General features: G+C 33.5%; 3 protein-coding genes across 3 annotated transcripts; 2 read left to right on the forward strand and 1 right to left on the reverse strand.

The window, feature by feature from the left end:
* Positions 1-4,627: 4,627 nt before the first annotated feature.
* LOC145062381 (uncharacterized) lies at positions 4,628-7,998 on the reverse strand. Its single transcript, XM_079010020.1, has 10 exons — positions 7,763-7,998; positions 7,215-7,310; positions 6,996-7,070; positions 6,724-6,792; positions 6,439-6,515; positions 6,194-6,282; positions 5,850-5,979; positions 5,630-5,720; positions 5,479-5,544; positions 4,628-5,211 (listed from the first exon to the last, which is right to left on the reverse strand). Exons 1-10 carry the CDS (start codon positions 7,892-7,894, stop codon positions 5,089-5,091), a joined length of 948 nt encoding a protein of 315 aa, XP_078866146.1. The 5' UTR covers positions 7,895-7,998; the 3' UTR covers positions 4,628-5,088.
* Positions 7,999-9,612: 1,614 nt separating this feature from the next.
* On the forward strand, positions 9,613-11,352 carry SKIP6 (SKP1 interacting partner 6). The gene is made up of 2 exons (XM_079009936.1): positions 9,613-10,851; positions 11,049-11,352. The coding sequence occupies exon 1, from the start codon at positions 9,713-9,715 to the stop codon at positions 10,823-10,825; it is 1,113 nt and encodes a 370-aa protein (XP_078866062.1). The 5' UTR covers positions 9,613-9,712; the 3' UTR covers positions 10,826-10,851; positions 11,049-11,352.
* A 4,395-nt stretch (positions 11,353-15,747) lies between these two features.
* Positions 15,748-18,914, forward strand: LOC145062474 (GTP-binding protein-like protein). The gene is made up of 10 exons (XM_079010102.1): positions 15,748-15,939; positions 16,969-17,022; positions 17,100-17,273; positions 17,357-17,428; positions 17,510-17,569; positions 17,706-17,815; positions 17,922-18,221; positions 18,295-18,486; positions 18,578-18,629; positions 18,719-18,914. The coding sequence occupies exons 1-10, from the start codon at positions 15,898-15,900 to the stop codon at positions 18,767-18,769; spliced, it is 1,107 nt and encodes a 368-aa protein (XP_078866228.1). The 5' UTR covers positions 15,748-15,897; the 3' UTR covers positions 18,770-18,914.
* The last annotated feature ends 4,660 nt before the right edge of the window (positions 18,915-23,574 follow it).

Here is a 23,574-nt window from a genome sequence, read left to right on the forward strand (position 1 = left end):
AAGTGACATACAGGCTGGATCTGTCGGCCGAACTCAGTCAGATCTACAACACCTTTCATGTCTCCCAGCTGCGGAAGTGCCTAGTGGATGATTCAGCGGTGGTTCCGCTAGAGGATATACAGGTTGATGACAGCCTGAATTACATTGAGCGCCCAGTCGCAATCCTCGACCGGAAGTTGAAGGATCTGAGGAACAAGAGGGTGGAATTAGTAAAGGTGCAATGGCAGCACCGAAAGGGTTCAGAATGGACTTGGGAACCGGTGGAAGAAATGATGGAGCATTACCCTGAGCTGTTTCATGATCGAGAAATAGACTTCGAGGACGAAGTCTAAAATAAGCGGGGGAGATTTGTAGCACCTGGTTCCTGGTACGTAAAATTTCTCTAAGTATTTTACATTTTTAGCCTTGGACTCGACGAGTTGTAGGCCCAACTCGCCGAGTGGAGACGGGTTTGGGTGCACGTTTAAGTTGGCGACTCGGCGAGTCCACATTCTGGACTCGGCGAGTCCCAGCTGTCTGATGAAACCCTAAATTTCAAGGGTTTTCACCCTATTTAAACCAACCATTTGCGCCCCAACCTCGCCCCCTTCACCCTCAGATCTCCCAACATCGTTCAAACCCTTATTCCTTGTGAGATTGAAGTGTTTTGGTGTGTTTCTTGAAGATTTTGAGAAGAAAGAAGAGTAGAGATCAAGAAGAGGAGGAGGAGGCCAGGCATCTTTGTGTTATCTCAGTGATTTCCTTGAGGTATAACTCGATTTCCCTCTGTTTTCATGCTTATAGTCCCTTATAGCTCCATGGAAGTCCTTCTTGAGCTTTTCCCCAAGCTTGATTGTGCATTATGGTTTGTAATAAGTTGTTTAGCCTCTAGATCTAGGCATGATTGAGCTCCAGGAGCTTGGATCTACTGCCTTTATGGAGCCATATTGCATGAAAGCCCTAGATCTACTCTTTTGGTGCACTTTGAGCCTTAAAACCCTTATTGGTGATTATTTACACGTAAAGTTGGAAACTTTACGTGTTATTCATGCCCTAGAAACCCAGATCTATGAATGGCATGAGCTGGATACAAGCAAAATCGAGTATATAGTTTTTGCATGTGACAGACTCGGCGAGTCGTTCATCGGACTCGGCGAGTCGAGTCGCGAGTCCCCGAGTTTTCCCCCTATTTCGTGGTTGCGGGGTGGAGTAGTGAGTCATGGGGTATGACTCGGTGGGTCGGAAGCCAGACTCACTCATGAAGTAACTCGGCGAGTTTAAGGCAATCTTCTTGCCTCAAGAACAACTCGGCGAGTTGTTCATACAACTCGGCGAGTCGCAGCATAGAGTGTTCTTCGGATGAAGATGAACTCGACGAGTTGTTCATACAACTCGGCGAGTAGGATGAAGGACTATTGGCCTTGGGTTTAGAAGGAAAACTCGTCGAGTCAACGCCTAACTCGACGAGTAGAGACGGGTTTATGGTCAGACAAAGGGACAGGGACTCGGCGAGTTGGCAAGCCAACTCGGCGAGTCAGGTCAACTGACAGTTAACTTTGACTTTGACTCTTGGTTGGTTAGGGGTAAATGGTCATTTTACCCTGAGGTCGGTTAGCGGTATTTGACTAAGTGTTTTGTGGGAATTATAGTCGGAGGATTTCCGGAGCAGCAGCAACAGAAGACAGTCAGTTTCCACACCGATCAGCAGCTACTTTGAGGTGAGTTACCTTCCAGTAGCGATGGGTCTACGGCCACAATGCCGGCCCATCAGTAGGATTTGTATGATTAGATGATTGTCTCTGTGATATTCATTTAGGTTTGCTGCTACCTGTAATATGTTTATGTGCTAGTATGATATGATGCTATGTGTTATGCGGTAGTAGTAGGGGTGAAATAGTCCCCAGTATCCGGTCATAAGGACCGAAGGGGTAGGTTGGGCATCCAGATATGCCCGGCAGCATCCAGTCGTAAGGACCGAAGGGTTAGGTTGGGCACCCAGATATGCCCGACAGTATCCGGTCGTAAGGACCGAAGGGGAGGCCAACACCCAGATATGCTAGCCAGTATCCGTTCGTGAGGACCGAAGGGGTAGGTCGGGCACCCAGATATGCCCGACAGTATATGTATGTTATGTGATTATATGGTATGTGGTACAGTGGGGGAACTCACTAAGCTTCGTGCTTACAGTTTTCAGTTTTGGTTTCAGGTACCTCTTCTTCGAAGGGGAATGAGCTGGCGCGGTAGCGGTACATCACACATATGCCTTGTATTCCGCATTATGAGATCTTCCTGGGGAGTTGTACTCTGACACTTTTATGTTTATTAAAAATGTTTTCCAGACAGACAATATCTTTTGTGAAATGATATGATCGTTGAACGTTTTATTCCTAATGTTTTGCTAAAGTACATGTTTTAAAAATGAAATTTTGGCTCGTATTTTTAGGACGTTACACTTCAGGGCAGATTTCTCAGCAGCCTCATGCACCTTATCAACATCCACAGTTTTCTACTGGAGTCTCTTTTGGTGGCAACGTGCAATCCACTCCTCAACAATATACAGACTTAGCATCTGTGTTTCAAGCCATGTCTGTTCCACCGCCACCAGACAACAACACTTACATGGACTCGGGTGCTACATCCCACATATCCTTTAACTCAGGTAACATGCTCTCTCTAACACCGTGTACTTCTAGATCTATAATGGTTGGTAATGGTGCTATTTTTCCTGTCACTCACATTGATCAAACTTTTTTCCCGCATTCTCACAACCGCTTAACTTTGAATAATGTACTTGTCTCGAACAAACTTGTTAAAAATCTCGTTTATGTTCACCAATTTACAACTGATAACTCTGTTTCTATCACTTTTGACCCCTTTGGTTTCACTGTGAAGGACTTTAAAACAGGTGCATTTATTCAGCGATGTGATAGTGTCGGTGATCTTTATCCTGTTGTTCCATCACCGACCCCTTCTCCTTTTGCTACCTCATGTGTTGCTGTCTCTCTCCCTACCTGGCATAGACGTCTTGGTCACCCCGACACTTCTATTTTGAATTTTTTTACATTCTCGCAAATTTATATCTAGTACTTCTAATAAGCTTCCCACTTGTCATGCTTGTCAGCTTGGGAAACATTGTCGATTACCTTTTTCATCTTCTGTTACTAAATCATCTCGTATGTTTGAATTAGTTCATTCTGATTTACGGACATCACATGTAACTAATATGAGTGGTTTTAAATACTATGTTCTTTTTCTAGATGATTATACTCATTTTTTGTGGGTCTTTCCACTCCGTGCTAAATCTGATGTGTTTGATGTTTTCTCTAAATTTCATGCTTATGTTCAAACACAATTTCAATCCAACATCCAACTTTTTCAATGTGATAATGGGCACCAAACATTACTTACTTTCTTTGCCCTCAAGGGTATTAAAATTTGTTTTTCGTGCCCTTATACATCTCAACAAAATGGTAAAGCCGAATGTGCCATTCGTACTATCAATAACGTCCTTCGCACATTCTTATTTTAAGTCTCTCTTCCGCCAAAAATTTTGGGTTGAATCCCTCCTTACAGCTGCTCACACTCTTAACCTCCTGCCCACATCTACCCTTTCCTTTCAAACTCCCTTCGAACTCCTCTTTGGTCATTTTCCCTCCTACAACCAGCTTCGCATCTTTGGATGCTTATGTTATCCAAATCTTTCCTCAACTACTCCCCACAAACTCTCTCCCCGATCCTTAGCATGTATTTATCTTGGTCCTTCTTCTGGTCATCGTGGCTATCGTTGTCTTGATCTTGTATCCCAACGTGTTATCATTTCTCGCCACGTCCTTTTTGATGACGACCACTTCCCATACTCCGATTTTCACGACACACCTTCCCCTTCAGACTACGATTCCTTTTTGTCTGAAGATTCCCCTCCTAATATTCCCCCTCCTATCCCAATCATACCCACCCCAAATGATACTACCCCTCCCTCCTCCCATCTTCTTGTCTCCACTAGCAGCAGTCCCCTTCAAGCCTCTCATTAACGAGGCTTTTTACCCTAATCAACAAATTATGTGTTTGTGGTGGTTGATCACTTCTCTAAGATGTCACATTTTATCCCTTGCAAGAAAATTACGGATGCGTCTAATATTGCTTTAACATTTTTTTTCGGGAAATAGTATGTTTACATGGCATTCCTTCGACAATAACGTTTGATCGTGACACCTAGTTTCTTAGTCACTTTTGGTGCACTCTTTGGCGGCCATTTCAAATTACTCTCCAATTTAGTACCTCTTTCCATCCCCAAGCAGATGGTCAAATTGAAGCGGTGAATAAAACCATATGAAATTTGATAAGGTGTCTTTGTGGGGTTCGTCCTAAACGATGGGACCAATTTCTAGCTCCAGCTGAATTTGCTTTTAATAACATGGTCAATAGGCCAACTGAATTTGCTTTTAATAACATGGTCAACTGGTAAATCGCCTTTTCAATCAAGGCAACCTGAACATCCACTAGACCTTATTTAGCTACCTCCATTACCTGGTCATAGTTTAGTAGCTGAAAATTTAACTAAAAAGATTGAAACAGTCCAAAAGGAGGTTAAACAAAAGTTGGAGATTTCTAATTCTATGTATAAAGAAGCACGTGACAAACATCGTCGTGAGAAAGTTTTTGAGGTGTGAGATCTTGTTATGGTTCATTTACAAAAAGAGTGGTTTCGAGTAGGTACGTATAACAAACTTAAGATGAAGAAAATTGGCCCTTGCAAAATACTTCGAAAAGTGAATGATAATGCCTATGTCGTTGATCTTCCGGATGGCTGGTCCATTTCTCCTACATTCAATGTGTTTGACCTCACCATATTCCAACCAGATGTGCTCTTATATCCTGATAGTCACTCGAGGACGAGTTTTGTTTCAAGCGGGGGATAATAATTCTTATTGCAGAATTCGGTGTATTAAATTTAACACCAGTTCTATATTTTGTGATAAAAAATCTGCTATTCAAATTGCTGCAAACTCAGTCTTATGGAGTATATGACATTATATATATATATATATATATATATATATATATATATATATATATATATATATATATATATATATATTATTCTTGGAATCATACAGCAGCCTTTTCGATCGCTTCAATGCACTCGAGCACAGTTGCCTTATTTGACATTGCAGACATTAGAGCTTCATGAAGTGCCTGATTTGTTTTCAACAGTGACCCCGCAAACAACACCTGCAATTTTTTCACCCCCTTTGTTACACAGTATATGACTATGACATGACACAGCAGATTGTACTGTGTTTGATCTACATTGGACTAAGACTAATTTCTTGTCCAATCCAAAAAGGTGAAACAAGGTACGCTGACAACTCACCCATCTCTTGTCTGTACAAAAAGACGAGAACGCCCTCATCATCCTCATCAAAGAAAATAGACCGAAAAAGTTTGTCCAGTCCAGTCCAGTGTAACAAATGCAAGCTATGGGATTGAATGACTTACTGCCCATCTGGTTAGATTTTGCTGCTCTTGTGGCTTAACCTGTGGTTTACTTCTGTTTATGAATCTCTACAATTATGTAAGTAAAAGAATCTCATGAGATTACAGTTGAATGAAGTTGAGAGTTGACTTGAGGTGCAAGGTATCTAGTTACCTGTAGAGTAAAAAGGTCGGCGGATTGACCAACCACTTTATCGTATTTTAGACCTTCTGCTGCTAGTCCAGCCATTGCAACAACTGCTAACCTGAGAGTCAAGTTTAGTAGTTAGAATATCGTTTCATTTTGATTTGATGCAGAAAAAATGAGGCTTTCTTATGTATAAGTATTAACTTAATTTGCAAGGATTTAGCAGAAAAATTGTAATGTTACTTACCTGTCAAGTTCCTTGGCATCAAGTTGTCCACTGTATATAAGTTTTTCAAGTTTTTCGTCTATCAGATTCACATTCTCTTTTCCAATATCCAGAGAGTACCCAAGGATAGGGAGACCTAGTAAGTAGGCAACTGCATGCCATTCAAAGCAAATAGGTATAAAACACAGACAATCAGAGCACCTCAATTGCAAAGTGCAAACAATAAACAAAAAAATACAATGCCATGTAAGCACACTCATAGGTCCCGCTTGAACAGGTTGTGCTACATTTTGATTGGAATTGGGACTGAGACTGAGACTGATATCAATGGTGAACTAATGTCGAGATCTATGAGAAGAAATTACTTAGAAAATGAGCAGCTTCATGTCTGGCAATTCTATCTTGATAATCAGGGAAAAATGTCGAGAATCCACCTATTGCAGCCTGAAGAAGCCTACATCACAGGTGAACTAATGAGATAAATCCAGAGTGTTCATTATTGCCCCTCACCATGCAAGATTTGATAAGAGATTGAAGAAATGAGCTCTAGTAACAGATACATAAAGGGTATAATCGTCCATTATATATTATATATTCATGTTATAGTTACCCAGGTGAGATACTCCCTACAGCCAGAACCACCAAAGAGATGCTCCCAATCAGATATGGTACAAAGAAGCCCCAGTCCTGCATTATTTTTGAACCACAGTTACAAAGTCAAACCACTTTAAAAATAGACAAAAACGAGAAAATAAGTTATATATCATCTGTTATAACTATTATTCCAATGATATGCGCACATAGAGTTTTTGGTGTTTTGTTGATTGTTTATATATGATTATGAGATAAACAAGCAACTAAATAAAAGTTTCTGAATTATTCAATTCAAGCTCACCCCAGGAAGCTGACCAGCAAGAACTCCCAAGAACCCTGTAGTTCCCACCACAGTGAAAAGAAAAGCAGCCTGCATCACTGTCATGAAATTAATTTCATGAAACATATATATATATATATATATATATATATATATATATATATATATATATATATATATATATATATCATATCATAAAATTAAGATTTATGTGAAAAGATGAGTATCTCTGGCATCATTGAGCTTTTAACTCAAATCATGGTAGTTAATTAAACACGTTCATGACAACTTACATCATTTCTAACACTAGGTATTGCAAGGTTCTCCGCGTTTTTCATTCCAAGAATTGTCAACTCACGTAGAGATGTCTGTTAAAGAAAAAAAAATCCAGCAGTTTTGTTAAATGATACTATTAGACTTAGGGGATGTTTGATATACCTCTTACCACTAAATCAGATATGACTTCAATCATATAGAAAAAAAGGGGATACATGTAGTCAGTAAAAACTTACGGGGCGACGGGATACATAGGGTTGAGAACCCCACTTTTTGGCCCAACCAATTTCAGAGAGCTGACTAAGTGCTTCTTTAACACCATCACTATCCTTCTGCACCAAATGCAAATGCAAATAGAATTACATCAAATCAAATGCAGGATACTAAACAAATTGAAAAAATCTAAACCCAAATAAAACTGATTGGGTGATTGTTCTCTCCGAAAAACAATATCTATATAGGAAGCATGCAGATGTTCATTGGTGGTTGTCAAATAACATTGCCCTATTGTTTCAGCATCACCTTAACTACATTCACTACGCAGTGTTTGATGCTTAAGTAACAAACTAGTGTAATAAAATACAAGCTTCAGTTGCATCTCTACAAGTTCAGTCAGTAATGCCGGATCGAAGGGTTAATTTGAAGTGGAACCTCGTGAAATTGGGTTTTTTTTATATGATTCGAATACGAGTATAAAAGTTACTATGATAATTCTACGAGACGTTGAATGAAAGCATCATGTTTAATTTCTTAAAATTGGAAGAGAGGTCGAAGAATAAAAAACCTTGGCGATGGCGGATTCGAGAGAGGTGAAGTCGACGTTGGGGGGAGCAGCTGAGGAGGATCTGATTCCCCAATTTCTAGAATGTGTAGATCGAGCAAGAGGACCGAAGAGCGAAACAGATATGGAAGACATTGAGAGAGAGAGAGAGAGAGAGAGAGAGAGGGAGAGAGAGAGTCCCTTGTTTAGTTGGCACGTCAACCGATAAGGTTTGGCGGGAGTGGCTTCAAAGTGACCATCAAACCGTTATCAACATAAAGTGTTGAGCCATTTTACTTTGAGGATGCATTTCGTTTTATTCATTTTGTTCATATTGATCAAATATGTTTTGCTTAATTTTATATTATATTTTAAATTTGTCAAAAGAATTATTTATGTTTTATAAATTTTATAAATAGTCAATATATTATATTTTCTTAGAATTTAATTATTTTAGTGAAATGTTTTACACTAAGTATTCCACTACGCCACTATATTTTAGTTTAAAAATTCGTTAAATAAATTGTAGCATTAATAACTATATTAGATTTAACATATTTTCTTGGAATATTGTGATTTTTTTCCTTAAAAAATGTTACCCCATTTCTTTCATTAATAACTATATTAACCTTAAAATCAAAAAACTAACTAGTCATCAACGATGGTATTTGAATAATGTTATGATGCATTTCGTCTTGTGAAATAAATGGTTTAAGTTAAACTTATTATCCATGGGTGTATGTTGAAATTGACAAAGAATAAAAAGTCATCTCCAATCCAACATTTTTGGATGAAAAAAAGATAGATGACTAGACACACTAACTAATATTTTAAGGGTACAATCAAATATTTATTTCACTTAAAAATTATTATATTCAATTAATTGAGATATTTAATTATTATCTAATAAACTTTTGATGGATCAACTAAGTAAGACTTGATAAACATCTTCTTATAACGACCCAAGTTCATAGGATGATTTAAATATTCAAGCAAGATTAGTTAAGGAAATGGAAGAGCGTAGCTATATATATATATATATATATATATATATATATATATATATATATATATATATATATATATATATATATATATATATATATATATATATATATATATATATATATATATATATATATATACTATGAGGGTGTTTAGTTTAGTTTTGAAAGCCAAAAAGTCATTTTTTGTAAAAAATGGAAAAGTTAGGATTCCGTGACTTTTCAAAAGGATACCATTTACTCTATTGGAAAAGTCAGAATTACCAAACATCTTTTTGACTTTTAGAAAAAGATAAAAGTTAAAAGTCACTTTAAAAATTATCCCAAACACTCTCTATGTATAATATATATTTTTGTTAAATAAAAGGAATTAGAGTTGTGATATGGCCTATCTATTCAAAACTTGAAAATTAATAGAACATAATACATTGTTGTATATGTAAATTAATGACGTAAGACAACATCGTTTGCAACTTAAATAAACAATTTAATTTAGAATAAATATATGGTCACATTTTGTTATCGTTCAAAGATTTTTGCCATTCTTTCATATTTTATAAATGATTTTGATTATCGTAAAACAAAATACTTCAATACAATATCCAAAGACAAATTAAATATTCTGTACTTATAACCTTGCAAATGGGAGATGCCTCGTTGTAAGGTCAAACAACCCATTATTTAATTGCTATAAAATATATAAGAATAAGATGCCCACTAACAAAATCAAATTTAAAAAGAAAACATTTCATTTAGTAAAAACAAGCAATGGTCAATGCATATAAAATCATGTCACGTTTAAAAATATTTACAATAGGATTGGATCACGTTAAAAGGATTTACTCAAAGTGTTGCCTTAAAATCATATCATGTTTTAATTGCACATTACCATATTTCAGATCTTTTACAAAATATCCGATCAACATGAAGAAACAAGTAACTGAACGCATCTGAGGCCACTTGAACACCAATGACGGACCAAACCACCTCCGGTAACCCACCACCGGCCGCCTCCTCTTCGCTTCCACCTCAACCACCACTGCTGATACCAAACCTACCAGATGACGTCGCACTCCAATGCATCGCTAGAGTTCCACGGTCCTACCACCGCTCCCTCTTACTAGTCTCCAAGTTATGGCGATCCACCATACGCTCCCCACACTTCTTCGCCATCCGATCCCTCATCCGTTCGACACAACAATCCCTCTACCTCAACATCCGCCACAACTCTTCTTTCAAGTGGTATTATCACCCAAACCCTAACCCTACCGATAAAGGCATCTTATCTCCTCTCCCGCCCATCCCAATTCAACCCGTCGGTTCTGCATATGCCGTACTCGGCCACAAAATATACCTAATCGGCGGTTCGATTAACGATATTCCCTCGACATCTGTTTGGGTTCTCGATTGTAGGGTTAATAAATGGGAAATTGGGCCTAAAATGAGAGTTGGGAGAGAGTTTGCAGCTGCAGCGACGGTAAATGAAAAGATATATGTGATGGGTGGATGTTTGGTGGATAATCGGACTCGGTCGATTAATTGGGCGGAGGTTTACGATCCGACGGTGGGGGTGTGGTGCCCGCTACCAAGCAGTTCGGTGGAGGCAAAGGACAAATGGATGCATGCTAATGCTGTTATAGATGGTAAGATTTATGCGATGGCAGACAGGGGCGGAGTGGTTTATGATGTGGCGGAGATGGAGTGGGGGAGAGTTCCGAAGAGGCTCGACATGGGATGGAGGGGGCGAGCTGCAGTTGTAGATGGGGTTTTGTATTGCTATGATTATTTGGGGAAAATTAGAGGGTATGATGTTGAGAAGGATGTTTGGAAGGAGTTAAGAGGGGTGGAGAAAGGGTTGCCGAAGTTTTTGTGTGGTGCAACAATGGTGGATTTGGATGGGAGGTTGTGTGTGGTGTGGGAATGCAAAGAGGGTGGTGGTGGTGAGAAAGCAATTATGTGTGCAGAGATTGAAGTCTATACGAATGAAGATGGAGGATTAAGCGGTTCGATCTTGTGGGTTGATGTGGTTCTTTCTGTTCCTGTTGGTTCTTCAATTCTTCATTGCATGGCTGTTTCTCTGTGAGTTGTGACTTCCATTATATTACCAGGGTATGTTCTTTCTCTTTATAAACTTACCAAATTATAGCATTATACTCTCAAATATATTTCTTATTTGGATGAAAATTCTACTAGATAATTTGGTATTTGAAATGAAAATAGGATGCTATAATAAGCAAATATATGAAAGTTGGTTACTGGTATTGCATTTATCCCAGAAAGATATTATGAACACCTTATTTTTGCAGGATCTTGAACTATTGCCATTGCAAAATAATGTGAATGTATATGGATATGGTCCTTATCTTCAAGGTATACATACAGATCTTTGGGGAATTAAGAGCTGAAGCAGTATTGTTGATTGTTAAAAAAATGTGAATGTATATCATCTTGTCTTGATTACAAATAAAAAGCCTTTGTTGAAATGTTGCAAAGGCTACTTGTATATCTTTGGTTTGTTGTACATATATTGTTAACTTCTACTTCAAGTGTAATGAGCCCTCTTTCCTCTTGACATTGCTCAAATTTATATTCAAATGGTTTAAACTTAAATCACCATTTTTAAGGGTTGTGAAAGTTTGAAATTGCATGAAAAAACACCTAATAGTTGAGTATTTTCGAAGTCAGTTTGTTGACGTATTTGTAAGTTCATTGTAAGTGTACATTTTACAAATTTATAGTTTTTTATCAAAATGTATTGAAAAGAAACTTTAGATAACAAATTATACACATACTACAAGATAAATAATTTGTAATGGTTCATTTCATAACGCCAAATCGTAATCGGAAGAACAAATGTGATGTGGAATCAAAGTGATTAAGTTTACAATATTGGAGGAAATGGTTTTGATTCTGATTTTTCCAAATTCAAATAATCAGGTGTTAAAGTAAAATTAAAATTTAAGAATATCTATAAAGTTATTGGACTTACTTGTAACATCAGTTAAATAGTTTATTTGAATTTTCAGTTTATAGCGAAGTTTGGTTTTGATTCCTAATTTAATTATTAAAGTTAAAAGTAACAAGAGATGATTTAAATTTAAATTTAAATAGACGCTTTATTCAAAATAATATTATATCAATTGAGTGATTTTCTTTATATATAACAAGTTCTACACCTTTAAGAGTTTAAGGAAGAGCAACTTTTGTGAAACTTTTGAAGTTTAATTTTTTTCTCATCAACTTTTAGATTTCAATCACAAATTAAAACTTTTAGATTTCTATCACAAATTGACGTTTAGAAGTTGATAGGTGTAATCAGAAGTTTGAAGGCTGAATACGAAAAACTTTAGTTTTTATTTATATAAAAATATCAGTCAAAATAACTTTAAATTTTTGAAATTTATAAAATTACAAATAATCAAAAGCTAAATGAATTAGTTTTGGAATTATGGTCTTGTTGTATAAAATATAAGTTAAAAACTTGTAATATGTAGTTTTCTATTTAATTGAAAGGGCTTTTTTTTTAACTCTCAAAAACATACATTAAGTTTTTTCTTAATAAATTTTAAATCTAGTTACAGATTAACTATATATTAAAATTTGTACTGGTTTGTAAAAAGTATATGTTCCAAGCTGGCTTGGGGTGGAGGTGTCGACTTTGCTTTGAAGCTGTATAATTTTAACCATTGTAGTTTTCCGTTCTTCGATCAATAGTTCTACTGCCTTGATTTGACTTGCTTCTTTAACACCAAAGACCAAGGTGTTGTTTGTTTTTTCGGAGCGACATGGCTGAAGTTTGCGTACCATATCTGCAACCCTCTGCAGTAGAATAGGTGGATCAAACGGCTGCAACCTATAATAAAAAGTATGTTTGTTTTTTAACATCTGCAGACTGTTACAATAAACTGAAATTAACTATACAATAATTAAAAATAAATCTAAAGAAAATTTTTATTTAGTTTAATCATATGCAAATCAAATATAAAGATCATTGTGATGATATAATTTTTAAAGAGGTTTATATAAATGAATTAAACATAATATTTGCTAAATAACAATAAACAAAATTATTAATTAAGCTAGAAATATGTTCATTTTTGTTAAAATTTTGAAGACGGTGATTATTTTCCGGTTAACTTCAATAAATCTAGTAATCTTAATGATTAACTTTATAATTTATTAATATTTGTTTATAGACAATATAACAAAAAATATTTATATGAAATTTACGAAAGAGTTTTGAAATTATGTAAAACATGTTCAAATTGTTTATAATATTCCTTAAAAATTATTAAAATAATAAACATGTTGTTGAAAAAAACAAATCTAAGTTGAATAATATAACTTAAAGTAAGTGGGAAGTGGTTTGAAAAGGATGGTCCAGTGCTGCACCACGCAACACACGCGCAATAGTTACGAAAGTTCATGTGTTGCGCGACGCAGCAACAACTGATCAGAAGTGATTTTTCTGAAAAAAAACAAACAACACCTAAAAGACTTCTCCAACCTTTCAAAAACCTCTCCATCGAACCTACACAAAACGGCTTTTGCCGGTTTCCCTCCTTAACGTCCACCGCCTTCAAAAAAACAATGTTGCTTAATGTTTTCACCGTTAACTTACATTCTTGTACTTTGGAAAATGATTGTTCTCAAATTCTATTTTTTAAAATATCACTTTGACCCCTTGGACTTTTACCATCTACAACTTGAACCCCTTTACTTTGTAAGATATCATTTTCTTTACGCCCTTAACTTTGGAAAATGAGTTTTTTCATCTCTCTACTTTTTAAAATGTTATTTTGACACCCTTGACTTTTACTATCTACAAATTGCATCGGTATAAATTTGATGTAGTCAATATTTCGACATAAATTTAGAATTTTCGTTTGTTATTATTATTATTTTTTAAAACTTATTTATATACATGTTGACATAAATTCAAATTTATTTAAAATTCTACTACAAAAACATAAATGACCTTTCAATACATAACAACTTATTGAAAATTAAATTGCTTCCTACTTTTTATACCTATAAATGTTCCTATCCAATAAAATTATGAAAAGTGTCTTCATTTCATATTTTTTTAACTAACTCATTAAGGCTATATTAAAAATATATCAGATGAAATTAAATTGAATGGCGATTTGTCATAATATTAATAGATAGAAATAATCATACATACTTATAAAACTAGCATTTTTTCTTGAATGTCATGCATTTGAAACCCCTTTATTTAACTTTCTCAAACCACATTCATTTGAAACCCCCTTTTTTAACTAATGCAACTCAAAAGTTTTCCTAATTATGATTTATCACTCAAAAGTTTTATAACTTATATTATGTTTAATTAGCATTTAGTGAAAAATTTACTATAAAAATGCCAACCTTTTATGACTTTTGTGTTATATAAAATCTTACATGTAAAAAGGATTTGAAGATATTGTGATTCAAAAGTTTTCACATAGTTGAAGCATTCATGATCCAAATATGATGATTTGAAGAAATGGGTTATGTCGCATCGATGGTAATTGTAATATGATTTTTTTTTCAACCAAAAAAAATGAAGCTTTTATATTATTTCTTTATATTCAGTTTCTCATTTGATCTTTATATGCGAATTGTGTGTATTACTCAATCTTGAATGTGACTCTTCAAACATCAATGTTTTGTTTGGAATATCTTTCTGCTTCTTCTTTTTCAAGAAAAATATTTTGATTGCAGGTTAGCGAAGAATTGTTATCAAGTATCTATAGTTGAAGACTGTTAAATGAAAAAAGAAGATTCATAAAATGGATATATGTTTTTTTGTTTGAGCAAAGCTGACAAATGTTAGTTTTTTCTTTTGATTTAAATGTATGTTTATGTAACATTTTTATTTATATATTCAACCACCCAATGCTCTTATTTATTTGATTGTAGTTTTTCTATTTTGATTATGTTTATTTTCTATTATTTTTTTGTTGGGTTATCCTACACAACATATTTAAAAGACAATATTTAAAAGATAACATAATTTTGAACATTTGATTTGTAATTATCATGTATATGCACCTATGTATGTTGTAAATTTATAATTAAATAATTGAAGGGATTAAAATGATGCATCAAAACCAATTATTTAGAAGAATATAATAATAATAATAATAATAATAATAATAATAATACATTTCCAAGTACCGCATTCATTTGAAATTCACACTAAGTTTTCTAATTTATGTATATTTATTAGTTACAACTCAAGAGTTTTTAACTTATGATTATTAATTAGTAATCACTAATAACTTTTTATTTTCCTTTCTTTTATAAGGTTGTAAAGTTTTGCTCATTAAAAATATTAATGTATTTGAAGATATTTGTGATTTAAATATGAAGAGTTAATATAAATTGTATAATAGATGTTTTAGTGTTTTTATGTTATTAAAAGTTATAGTGTTTATTTTTCATATTTTTTATTATTCGTTGTATATATATATATATATATATATATATATATATATATATATATATATATATATATCTTTTAATATAAAGGTTATAATAGATGTTTTTCTATTTTTATGTTATTAAAAGTTGTAGTTCATATTTTTGTTCATATGTTTTGTTACCCATTATATTATCATTCATTTGATATATAATTTACACAATTTTAAACAATTTATAAAATTATCAAATAATTGTATATATATCACAATAACTTAAAAATTAAACTATAATGTCTAATAAAACTAATATGTTAAATATATGTTTGCTTTACTACTAACATTTTGTTTCAAAGTAGAAATATTAAATAATAATTTGACAAAAAATATTATTTTAACTATATAATTCTATTCTCACGTAACGCACGGGGATTCGCCTACTTATAGAAATAAAAGATAGATGATAATTTAATTTCTACCACTTATTTTCCTACTGCTTTTTTAAATCAATTGATACCTCTCTAACGTGTTGAGCGTAAAATGCTAGTTAAAATAAAATACGAAGTTGTTTTGAATTAAAATAAAACGAGAGAGGAAAAAAAATAGGGTTTTTTAGGGGCAGCTGACCTGCGACTCCATTTTCTCTAGAACCCTCTTTCCTTTCGTCTATCGATACCAGTTAAGCTCATACATTCGAAAACAACATCAAAGCAGTACTTTCTTTACTTCAGCAATGGCGACCGTCATGCAGAAAATCAAAGATATCGAAGATGAGGTATTAACCCTGTTCCATCTATATACTTTCGTATTTCCATCTATATACATACCTCGTATACCGGATAGGCAATAGTTCACGAACCCTAGAAACATCGCTATGTCTTCGCAACATCATAATTAATTTAAGTAATCGTACACGATATTGTTTTAGTTCACTCGGGTATTATAAATCGATGTGATCTATTTGCAGTTATTTCAAAATCACTGCTCTGGTTAATCTTGATTCCTTAGATTCAGTAGGAAGCTACAATACGAGTTACGACGTGACACAGTTTACGTTTTAACTTCGAAGTATGTCTTGGAGGAAAAAAAATTTAGATGAGGCACTTTAGAACAAATTTCCTATCTGCGGCAATGGAAACACAATTTTGATGGCCAGTTTAGTGCAGGGGAGCTGCTTGTGTACATATTTTTTAAAATCTGTTTAGAGAATTTGCACATGAGAACTAAAGGTTTAATCACAAGAACCTATTTTAATGGAGAAGGCGTTTATTTACTCCATCATCATATTATTTAGAGGATCAAAAAAGAAGAAAATATGTCCCTGTTTTTAAAGAAACGGCTACACTTTGAGTGTTGATGTAACATGAGCTAATTTCAGCTGCACATTTGACATGTTTTGGACATGTTTGGGAGATATTTGGTGAATGTATGCTGAATTCAAGGCTTTCAAAAGCATAAATGTATTGCTCTGCTTTGCTTGTTAAGTGTGCACCTGTGATAGCTATACAAAATCTTTATGGATATGAAGCTGTTAGCTGCAAGCAGAATGTGCAGATTTATCCCTCATACATTGATAAAATTTCAGCTATTTGCATGTTATATACCTAATACAAATGTAGTTTTAGTCTTTATTCTCCAAGTTAACATTTTTTGTTATCCTTTCTCATTTTATCCTATTTCTTATCCCATCTCTACATTTGGCATCCATCATGTGAATTGTATTACCTTTTCAAGAGTTTTGTTACTTATGGTAATTAAAATGTTAAATGTAACTAACTGAGTGCATTCTTTTTTCTCCTTTTAGATGGCAAAGACCCAAAAGAATAAAGCAACTGCACATCATTTGGGCTTGTTGAAGGTAAATATGAGTAGGTTGCTCAATTGTTAATTGCTTTAGCAGAAGCTAAAATAATTAAATTGATTTTATGATGTTAGGCTAAGCTTGCAAAACTGAGAAGGGAGCTTCTAACACCTACAACAAAGGGAGGTGGTGGTGCTGGTGAAGGTTTTGATGTTACAAAAAGTGGAGATGCAAGGGTTGGTCTTGTGGGTTTTCCTTCTGTTGGAAAATCAACCCTATTAAATAAGTTAACTGGGACTTTTTCAGAGGTACATAATACCTCTTTAATCATCACAAATTCACAATTAAATTGTCTAAAGTTTAAGGGACATTGTATTATGTTTGTTCACAGGTTGCTTCATATGAGTTTACCACTCTCACATGCATTCCAGGTGTTATTACATATCGAGGAGCTAAAATTCAGGTATAATTGTAAATCCTCCAATCTTTTGTTTTTTTTTTTTTGAAAGGTTTATATTGTTTTATAGTATTTATTTGTTGGCAGTTGTTGGATCTTCCTGGTATTATTGAAGGTGCTAAGGATGGAAAGGGTAGAGGAAGGCAGGTAATTTTTCAATTGTTGCTCTTTAAGATTATTATTTCATACTGAATAATTGTTATCTGATTAAAAAAGTTTCTTTTTTTTTGTGACTGATTTATTAAGTTTGTTAACTTAAATAAAATACATTCTTGTTGTGTAGGTTATCAGCACTGCAAGGACATGCAACTGTATTCTGATTGTGCTGGATGCAATTAAGCCAATAACCCACAAACGTCTCATTGAAAAAGAGCTTGAAGGATTTGGCATCAGGTAAACCATAATTATTTAAAAAAAGAAAAAACACAAATGTTTCTCTCATTATATATATATATTCTAATTTAACCTTATTTACTGTTTGTTATTATGTATATTACAGGTTAAATAAGGAGCCCCCAAATCTAACATTCAGGAAAAAAGAAAAGGGTGGCATTAATTTCACATCAACAGTTGCAAACACACATTTAGACCTTGAAACAGTAAAGGCAATATGTAGTGAATACAAAATACATAATGCTGATGTCACCCTTAGGTTTGATGCAACAGCTGATGACCTCATCGATGTGATTGAAGGTAGTAGAATATACACTCCTTGCATCTATGTTGTCAACAAAATAGATCAGATCACACTTGAAGAGCTTCAGATTTTGGATAAACTTCCTCACTACTGTCCTGTCAGGTAACATACATTCTTTTATTTATTATTTTTCTTTTATTTATTTTATTTTTGAACCATGATATTTATTTTGTAGTGCTCATTTGGAATGGAATCTTGATGGTTTGCTTGAGATGATATGGGAGTATCTGAGTTTGACCCGTATTTATACAAAACCCAAAGGAATGAATCCGGATTATGAAGACCCTGTAATTCTTTCTTCTAAAAGAAAAACTGTTGAGGATTTTTGCTTCAGGATTCATAAAGACATGCTTAAGCAGTTTAAGTAGTAAGTCACCTCACCTAATACTTTTTGTAAAACTATAAATTTTCTCCACTTTTTGTGATTCATTAATTAATTAATTTCCTTTAATTAATAGTGCACTGGTGTGGGGTTCTAGTGCAAAACACAAGCCACAAAGGGTTGGCAAGGTAAGTTTGTTTATCTTATATTCTTATTCTTTACCTAACTACAATACCAAAATGAGTCATGTTACATAATGGATCTTTTTACATGGCAGGAACATGAGCTTGAAGATGAAGATGTTGTGCAGATCATTAAGAAAGTGTGAGTTTAAATTATTAAAAAAAAAAAAAAAAACTAAATTTTGTTTTTGATAACTATTTGTGTACTTTGTATCGTTTGTGCCTTGTGATACAATATGAAATAGATAAATGATTTGAGTATTGAGATTTTGTATCATACATTCTTCTTTATTTTGGTCCATGTTGATTATTTTTATCGTTATTTGATATATAAATTAAGTCGCACTCATATTAACACAAAGTTTGTTAAGCCTTCTGGTGATGATGGTTGAGTCAGAATGTTTTGTCGTTGGGTATTATTAGTTATAGTAGCTGTGGTGTTGTCGATTTTTGTTGTTATTATGTTGGTTTTTATAAGAGAATTGTATGTATGTGTGTATGGGTTGTCTCTTATCCACTAATAGATATATCGTGATCCAAGTTGATGAAAGTCATAGGGAGGGTATGTATGTCATATTGCAATGTCGATCTATAACTCGTCAAAACTAGAAAGCTACGTCTTTGTAACTTGCTGTAGAAGAAACATGCAATATATAAAAATAATCAAATTATCGACCATTAAAAAATTAAGCTTTAGAGCGTGTTCCTTATTTTTATATTATATTTTGTTTAAAGTTTTTCGTCGTCAATAAATCAAACGAACACACAACAGGTATGTCATGTCGGAGCTAGGACGCAAAATCCTTTTTGTGCGTATGTGTATATTTGAACGTGCATATACATATTCAAAAAGTGTAGACATGCACATTCATACTTTCAAAAAAACGATTTTATGTTCTGTTTTTGAAAATTTTGATTTACAACACCTAGATGAGATCACGAACTGAGAGGTCAGAGGTGTAAAGTTATATAACTTAAGAAAAAAAAATAGTAACAAATTGGAAAAAAAAATGTATATGCAGTCGATTCTGTTTTAATTATTGCTTAGCGAAAATATTTATTACAACTAAGCCATATAATAAGGCTTCTTTATTTGTATCCTAAGCTTGATATGAATTCTGTTTTAATAAAATGATTCATATTATAAGAATTTATGTTGTAACTATAAGCAACTGATTTTTTTAATTATATTAATGTAAAACATTAAATTAAATAATTATCAGACAGAAAAGAAGTTCCATATTGTATAAATCCCCTAAAAAAATGATATCTATGAAATATAGAATTGAGGTTTCCAGTGAAATATATGACATGACGGGCCAATAACTAATAGCATGTAGTGTATGGTACCTAATTTCTCTTCATTAAAATACAAAAGTAGTAAAGTCATATGAATACGATATAAGGGTGTGAAAAACTCGGTTGGCAGAATCAAAAAAACTTAACTGAAAGCTGTCTGTTAGCTGAAAAACTAGCTGATAAAAAATAACGTTTGGTGAAATTAGCTGAAAAGCTAGCTAAAATATATAAAATTACATAAAAGAACATGTAAGAATATGTGTTTCTATAATTAATTAAGGGGTGTATTTGGAAAATTTTAAAAAAGCTCCTAAAAAGCTAGTCTAAGTAGTTTTTCTAAAAGCTAGCTAAAATATATAAAATTACATAAAAGAACATGTAAGAATATGTGTTTCTATAATTAATTAAGGGGTGTATTTGGAAAATTTTAAAAAAGCTCCTAAAAAGCTAGTCTAAGTAGTTTTTCTAAAAGCTAGCTAATAAACTACATTTTATCTTACCAAACATGACAACATAAAAAAACTCAAAAAAATAAGTTAACTTATACTGTGTGCGCAAAATATAACCTAAAGTATATACTTGTCAGATCTTGGTCATCAACATTTAAAAAAAAATGTTTTCAGTTAAAGAGTATTTCCGGAACTAGTTGCTTTCGTTCGATACTAAACATTTTTTTTTTATAATATACATTTTCCATATGCGATAAGACATAATTTTATATACAAATATTAAATTGAGAAAAATCCTAATTTTATGTTCATTCCAGGGTTCTCTTTAGGACCAAACGGATTCTAAACCTCAACCAAATCATAGAAAAATAGTTTATAAATTTTCATTTTCGTTTTCGATTTCATTATTTGTATTTTTGTATTACGGACTTATTTAGTTTTAACTCAATAATAGTTTACTGCGAGATGTTATTTGGAGGACTTTGAAAGTTAGAGAGACCCCAAGAGATATGCTACAACTATACATGATATATATTGCCAATCTAAGATACGTGCTTGAACTCCAATCGAAGACACGAGTTCTACGTTAAAATAGGTATACTAGGGTTCGACTCTTAGCCCATATATCTTCGGCTTGATCTTAAACGAGATATCATATGAGATCAAGGGGGGAGTGCCTTGGTGTATGCATTTTGCCAATGACATTGTGTTGGTGGCTAAGTTAAGGATTGGGTTGAATGCACGTTTAGACACATGGAGGCCGATGTTGAAGGTATGAATTTATAGCAACTTATTTTCGAAAGTATGAATTTATGCTATCAAGAGGGATATATATATAGTAACATTTCAAGCATAATTTTGTATACACATGATTCCTTTGAAGATCTTGAACTCTTAGTTACTCTTGGAAGATCTAGCACCCAAAGTAGAAATGCCTCTAATGGCTCACACCAAAAAGTCTAAAACCCTAGAAAATTGAGAGAGATGAGAGAACTTAAGAAAATCGGATTCTCTAAGCTAACAATTAATATCGAAGATTTCCAGGTGGGATATCGGTTATCAGTACCTTTAAAAATAGCGGTGTCAAATATTGGTCCAAAATATCGGAACCACAAAATTCGGTGATACTTACTGATATTTCTAGGTGGGATATCAGTTAAGTAATTTTACTAACTTCTGTTAGTGTTAAGTCATTGTCTTAAGTCTTATGGTCTTAACTTAACTGAAGCTATTGTTATGCTAAATTTAATTGTTAGTTTGAGTCATAGACTCATGATTTTAAGTCTTAACAAATCCTATTATTGTGTTAATTGTTAAATACTTAAGTTTTAACTTGCTAGTTTCTACAGGTTTGATCATGTTGTGTGTTAAGTACTTAATTCTTAACAGATGATGATGTCGATATTAAAGATGATATTGAAGATCTTGATGCCTTGGTTGATGTGGGCTTGGAGGAAGATTTTATGGCTTATGCAAGGTTATGTTTCAAACATTGACACTTTTCAGTTTTGAGTTTTGATATATATATATATATATATATATATATATATATATATATATATGTGTGTGTGTGTGTGTGTGTGTGTGTGTATTAATTATGCATATAAAAATACCGATATCTATCACCTATATCTCAAATTTTAGCCCTTGACCGATATTTGATTTTGGACCGCTATAACTGCCTAGTCTCTAAGTGTAGGGAAGATTAGGAACGAAATTAATGAAGGCCAAAAGATCTATTTATAGCTGAGGTAACTTGTACATAAAGCTTATATGGATCAATTAAATAATCATGTTTAATCCTAATTCAAACCCTTTTCTTTGTCAGCTACCAAAAACAATTCTAGAAGCCTTCTAGGCCTCACAAACCATCCACCCTCTTTGGGTATTCCATAATGTTCCTCTTGCTCAACTTTTAAGCAATTAACACTCAGTATCTGCACCTTTAATTTTTTTTCCTGATTAAGACTAATTAATTCTAACAAGTTTATACTTAATTTATCAAGGTATGATAAATTAATAAACTATTTATATCATTCTCTTAAATTCTTTTCTAGCTATTTTAGCTGTTGAGGACAACCCAAAAGTACTTTGTGATTATTCTCAAAGTTATATGAATTTAGTTATGACATTGGACACCTATTTCCAACATGTGTTATAATAGAAATGCCTATAGATAAATACCATTAAAATGGAGCATCTTTGATGAAATTTCAACATAGAGAAAAATCATGAAGGGGTAGAGATACTTACAGGGGATCAATCTCTTCTCTTGGAGGAGAGCTTTAAGTATTTGGGGTCTATGATCCATAAGGGTTCTTAAGGTAAATGCCACCCATCCCATTAAGGCAAGTTGGTTAAAGTGCAAGGAGACATCATGAGTTTTGTATGATAAGAAGATCCTATTGAAACTGTAAAAGTAGTTTTATAGAATAGCCATTAGATATGACATGATGTATGTATACAAGTGTTGGTTGAGCCAAAATGAGCATGAAAGGAAGATGAAACTTTTCGTGTTTATTTTAAAAGGAAGGACAATTAAGATGGTATTGAAATGGGGAAATATCATATTAGCCCATCAGAGTTTTCTTGTTTATTTTAAAAAGGCATCCAACTTTTTTTGCACATTAAGGGAATAAACTCAAAGTTGACTATTTTAAAAAGTCCTTACATCCGTGATAAACGGTGTCCTTGCCATATCATCAATAAATGGTTACGTGGATGCCAACTAACTCATTACATGGCAGCTGATTGTGGTCCGCTGTACAATCATTGGTCCCCAAGGATTTCCATGTCGTCGATAGGACCAATATATAAGCAAAGCGATACCCTAATAGATTAATATGCACCACTTTGTTACCCTAATCAGTTTCACTCGGTTCTTCTTCTTTCACCACCGAACACTCTTTAACTCCGATTTGCAAACAATGTCTCAACAAAGCTTCTCCCACAATGGTGGATTACTGTGACAACCCGATATTTCGAGACAATATGATGGATCACAAGTAAAATTTACGTCAAAAATTAACTTTCCTAAAATCTTATTTGGGTTAAATAAAGTATTAGGAATCGTATCAAGGTTTTCGTACATATAAAGAACCCTAGAATCCGAGTTATAACGAAGAAGTTATGACCAACCGAAGATTCTCGGCAAAACCAGCAACACTGATAGACGTGAAACGCGAAGTTTCAATACAATAATT

This window comes from Lactuca serriola, chromosome 1 (genome assembly GCF_051521515.1).
Source record: "Lactuca serriola cultivar US96UC23 chromosome 1, Lser_US96UC23_V15, whole genome shotgun sequence".
NCBI lineage: Eukaryota > Viridiplantae > Streptophyta > Magnoliopsida > Asterales > Asteraceae > Lactuca > Lactuca serriola.